Below are 4,873 nucleotides of genomic sequence, written 5' to 3'. Positions count from 1 at the left end.
TCAGCAGGTCCTAACCTGGGAGAGAGGGTCCAGAGTTGCAACCCACAGCTTAGCCTCTCAGGACTCGAGTTTTCCATGATGAAATGGGCACGAGAGTGTTTTCTCTCCGCCAGGCACCAGGAAGGTAGGGCTGGAGGGATGGTGGCTCAATGGGCCTTCTCTGATGTTTTGGGTTTTTTTAAATACATAAACTTATTTATTTATTTTTGGCTGCGTTGGGTCTTCGTTGCTGCACACAGGCTTTCTCTAGCTGTGGCGAGCGGGGGCTACTCTTCACTGCCATGCACGGGTTTCTCATTGAGGTGGCTTCTCTTGTTGCAGAGCACGGGCTCTAGGCCCGCGGGCTTCAATAGTTGTGGCACATGGGCTCAGTAGCTGTGGGACGCAAGCTCAGTAGTTGTGGCTCACAGGCTGTAGAGCGCAGGCTCAGTAGTTGTGGTGCACGAGCTTAGTTGCTCTGAGGCATGTGGGATCTTCCTGGACCAGGGATCGAACCTGTGTCCTCTCCCCTGGCAGGTGGATTCTTAACCACTGCACCTCCAGGGAGGTCCCTATAATGTTATTATTATTATCATTATTGTTAACTGTTCCTATCATCATCAGCTCACAGGAGAGGGACCGTACACCTGGGAATACTCAGGGATTGCAGGGGTGTCAGAGGCCCTAGAAGGGAGGGTGCTGGCCCGCATGGCCCCAGGGCCAGGGTCTGTGCCAGGTGTGGGTGGTGGGTGTGGAAAGGGGTGACGGTGAGTCACCAGGGCCAGCCACGCCCTGCTTCTACTTAAGGTCCCAGCAGCCATACCCACCACCACCACTGCCTGTCTGCTGTTCCAGCCATGGCCGGGATAATTGTGAGTGCTTCGGGGGTGTGGGGGTGGCGAGGCTTTGGACCCAAGCCTGCACTGGAATGGGGTAGGGGCTGGTGCTTGGCTGAGGTCTCCTGAAAGTGGGTGTTCGGGCGTGCTATGATGTTCTGGGTTGTTGTTTCTGGGTTGACCCAATCCATCCCATGTTCCCATCTCCCCCTTGGTGTTTCCCCCTTACTTTCTACCTCTCTGAGTATCTTCCTGTTGATTCTTTGTGTTCCTCTCTCCAACCCTTTCCCTACGCCTGGCTCTCTTTCCTTCGCCTCTGTGCCCTTTCTGCTCTCTGATTCTGCTGGCCTGGGTCCTGGTCATGTTCTCCCCGGTGCTGACCCATGTGTCTCTCTCCTCTGCCTCCCTGATCCACTTTGGCCCCCGCACCCCTGCTGCTGCAGAAGTTGCCCTACAGCGTCTCGCTGCCTGATGGCTTCAAAGTCGGCACCGTGATGAAACTTCGTGGTGTTGTCCCCAAGGATGCTGAAAGGTGAGACCTCCAAGCCTCAGCGGTAAGGGGTGGGAGGTCTCCAAGCTCAGCTGACCCCACTTCTTACAGCCCAGAGAACGCAGCCCCAGGCCAACTTTGCCCACCACGATCTTGGAATCCCCAAGCTATTTCCCACCTTCTGGAATCTGATGTCTTTACTCATTTGTCCCAGGACAGTGTACCTGGGGTCCCTACAACCTTCTAAGAATCTGGGAGTTCCAGGGCAATCCAAGGCTCTTACTTATAGTAAGACTTCCAGTCTGAGTCTGAAGCAACTGTGGAAACACAGCCTGTGAGTCAGAGGTGCACTGGGCACCTGGGAGGCCTCAGCAATCAAACCTATGACTTCCTGGGTCGGGAGCTTCAGGATTTCTGGGAATCTACGATGCCTGGGAATACTGGGGTCCCTGGTACTGTTCCCAGCCCTCTGGGAATTGGGGGATCAGGAGCACTCTGGTTGAGAACCAGGAGCACCCTGGTCTTCAGGACCATGACTCCTTGGCAACTCCCAGACTCTGGAAATGAGGGGGACCCAGGCCATAGTACAGTGACCCTCGCCTAGGTGGATGTGTGTCCAGGTCCCCGGTTGGTTTCTGGATGTCCTGGAATCTGGGCTCCTTGGCCTCCAGTCCACCACCCCTCCTTCACTGGCGTGTGGCTCTCAGGTCCCTGTAAACTTGGATGTGCTCTGGCAATCGGTAAGTCCTCTCTCTGACGCCCCCTCCCATCTGCCACCTAACAGCTTCTACATAAACCTGATGTGCACTAAGGAGCCGGACAGTGACATCGTCCTGCATTTCAACCCCCGGCCGGGTAAGTCCACGGTGGTCATCAACACCCTGAAGTGCGGCGACTGGGGCCCAGAGGAGCGCGGCAGTGACCCTGCCTTCCTGCGTGGTGAGACCTTCGACCTGCTCCTGATCGCCAACAGAGAAGGCTTCAAGGTGCGTCTCTGTCCCAGGGGTGGCCGCCAACACCCAGGTCTCTTCTCTTGGCAAGGCCAGGAAGGCCCTTGGCGGATGTGGGGAGCAAAGGCGCGGCCAAGGCTGGGCAGGGCGTCCCCAGTCCCTCACCTCCCCTGGCGCAAGCGCACTAGAGGGCAGGCGTATGGCGGTGACAAGGATGCGAGAGCACGAGCCCAAAGGGTGGGTGTCCAGCGGGGAGGCGTGGACATCCCGGACCCTATTCCCTGTCCACCGGCATCTGACGTAGCGGCTCTGGGGCAGGGGAATGGATGGGTTGGGAGACAGGACCCAAAATAAGTCCCAGCGGGGAGTGGTCGCTGTAGACCCTCCACCACCCAGGCCGTTCTCCACTTTCAAGCTGTGCGTCACAGTGAGGCGGTGGACGCGGGCACCGTGGAGACCACATCCACCGCCAAAGCTTAAAAAGCACCCCCGTGCCAACAATGAACTCACTGAATCCTCACGGCAAGGGCTTAGGATCAAGAGTAGCCCTTTTCCTCAATGCGGGGTTGCGGGGGTGACGAGGTCACGCAGCGTGGGTATGAGTCGGCAATGACCCCGCAGTCGCCTCGGGAACCATAAACCCTGTCTCCTCGCCCCTGCAGTTTGTGCTCGGGGACAAGGAATACCACGAGTTCAGCTACCGGCTCCCATCAGAGCGCGCGCTCTTGGTGGAAGTGGACGGGGACGTGCAGCTGGAGTTCGCGAAGATCTTCTGAGCCTTCCCTGGAGGGCCGGTGGGGACGGGGCACAGGGGTCTTGGGTGACAAATAAAGTCTTAGCCTCTCGTCTGTGCGCCTCCTGTGTGTCTGTGTCTCCTTCATATAGACGAGGATAGCAGGCTCAGGGAGGCGAAGACACTGACTAAGGGTCACACAGCGATTGCGTGGCCGCGGCGGGTCCGGGCCTGGATCTCCGAGGGCACTTTGTGTCCCTGGAGGCCTGAGGAGGGTCACGATCTGGCGGAGGTGGGACTTTGGCTTGCCCCCCTGCAGCACTTTGCAAAGCAGCCAGGTGGTAATGCGGTGGGGGGCGACTTTAGGGAATTTGCAGGGGCCCAAGCCATCCCTTGGCGCCCGCTCCGTGGGTGTAACGGACCCCCCAATCGGTACGTCTGCAAACAGGTCTCTTGGAGACCCCAGCCTCGCGGAGAAGATGCGTGAATCTCCGGCTCCCCGCGCCGATGCCCGAGGCTTTATGCCTCTCCGTCGCTTCCCCGGCCTCTCGGCGCCTGCAGACAGGTGGCGCACGAAGGGGCTTGGAAGCCAATCAGGGCGTGGCCGGCCTCTCATCTGTCCCCGAGTTGGGACAGGGCCCGCCAGTTCGCGCCCCGAGGCAGACGCATACTGCAGCGACACGGGACGCGTGGGGCCGTGCTCCTGTGACCCCGCTGCTGTCGAAAGCGCCGTTCTCACACTTCTTCCTCCTCGGCTCACTCAACGGCCCTGCGACACCGGCCCTACCCGAGGGATTCTGGAGGGGGAACGGGGAGCGGGGTACATGCAGAAGCCCAGTCAGCCCTGAGTGCCAGGTGGGGATTTTCTGGTTTCAGGGGGGTGGTTTTGTTGCCCCTAAAAGGCCACTCGTGGGAGAGGAGCCCAGACCACGGGAGCGCCCCCGAATCCCGCAACCACAAGGCACTCGCATGGGCTGTGGTTCTAAGCAGCGGACGGAGAGGGGATTGGAAGCTGCGTGCCAGCAGCGCACCACGTGTTGGAAAGTCCGGAGCCGCGCCCCTGCCGGATGTTTCTCGGCCTGGAACCTTGCGAAACCAGTGACATGTTGCCCCCTCCTGGCCGCTGCCAACATTGCAATCTTGGCAATCGGTGCAGGAGCAGGGGCCTGTTTTCCTTGGTTTCACCTTAAAGAGAGGTGGAAAATCCTGTGGGACCACCAAGCCTGGGCGCCAGTTCGAGCCCTTTCAGGACCTGAGCTTTTTCTGTACTTTGCAAACCGCCTATAGCTACCTTTCCCCATGCCGGCCCTCCTGAATATGTTTCTGGGGGGCAGTGGAATGAGGGGTCCCCTGCGGAGACCTGAGAAAATCTGGCATCCCTTGGGACTCCAGGGCTCATTGTTAAATGAATTAATTTTTATTTTATGTGTGTTTTCATGTAGTTACTGAACATTAAAAAATGTTTGTAAAGATAACATACTATACAGTTCGAATTTCAAAAATTACAGTGCAAAGTAAGGCACTATTGGCACAATCACAAAGGGGGTTGGATTCTGCCCTTTAGATGGTAATGATTCATCAGTGTTAATTTCCTGGCTTTCACCTCTGTCTTACCGTGTATATAGTGGAGAATGTTCTTATTTATACAAAATACAAACTATTTGGAGATAAAGAGGCAGCATGTTGGCAACTTATTCATAAATCGTTCAAGAAAAAAGTGAAGTTTATATTGTACTTAAAACTTTTTGTCATTTCAAGAAATATATATATATATATACATTATATCATATATGTATGATATGATCTTATATGTAGAATTCCCTAAAGATTCTCCCCCCCTTGCTAAAACTTGAATGAATGAATTCAGGAAAGTAGCAGGATACAT

General features: G+C 56.2%; 1 protein-coding gene across 1 annotated transcript; it reads left to right on the top strand.

Annotated features, from left to right (window-relative positions):
• The first annotated feature begins 796 nt into the window (after positions 1-796).
• On the top strand, positions 797-3,103 carry LGALS7 (galectin 7). The gene is made up of 4 exons (XM_079724211.1): positions 797-851; positions 1,259-1,347; positions 2,090-2,291; positions 2,918-3,103. The coding sequence occupies exons 1-4, from the start codon at positions 837-839 to the stop codon at positions 3,029-3,031; spliced, it is 420 nt and encodes a 139-aa protein (XP_079580337.1). The 5' UTR covers positions 797-836; the 3' UTR covers positions 3,032-3,103.
• The last annotated feature ends 1,770 nt before the right edge of the window (positions 3,104-4,873 follow it).

The sequence above is a fragment of the Hyperoodon ampullatus genome, assembly GCF_949752795.1.
Source record: "Hyperoodon ampullatus genome assembly, chromosome: 18".
Classification (NCBI taxonomy): domain Eukaryota; kingdom Metazoa; phylum Chordata; class Mammalia; order Artiodactyla; family Ziphiidae; genus Hyperoodon; species Hyperoodon ampullatus.
Note: the sequence above shows the minus strand (reverse complement) of the source record. Positions and strands in the feature narration are given on the sequence as shown.

Excerpts from the sequence above, each read along its gene's own strand:
- LGALS7 (XM_079724211.1), top strand. Across the intron at positions 1,348-2,089 it reads GTCCCCAAGGATGCTGAAAG|CTTCTACATAAACCTGATGT; the intron begins GTGAGACCTCCA and ends GCCACCTAACAG. Across the intron at positions 2,292-2,917 it reads CCAACAGAGAAGGCTTCAAG|TTTGTGCTCGGGGACAAGGA; the intron begins GTGCGTCTCTGT and ends TCGCCCCTGCAG.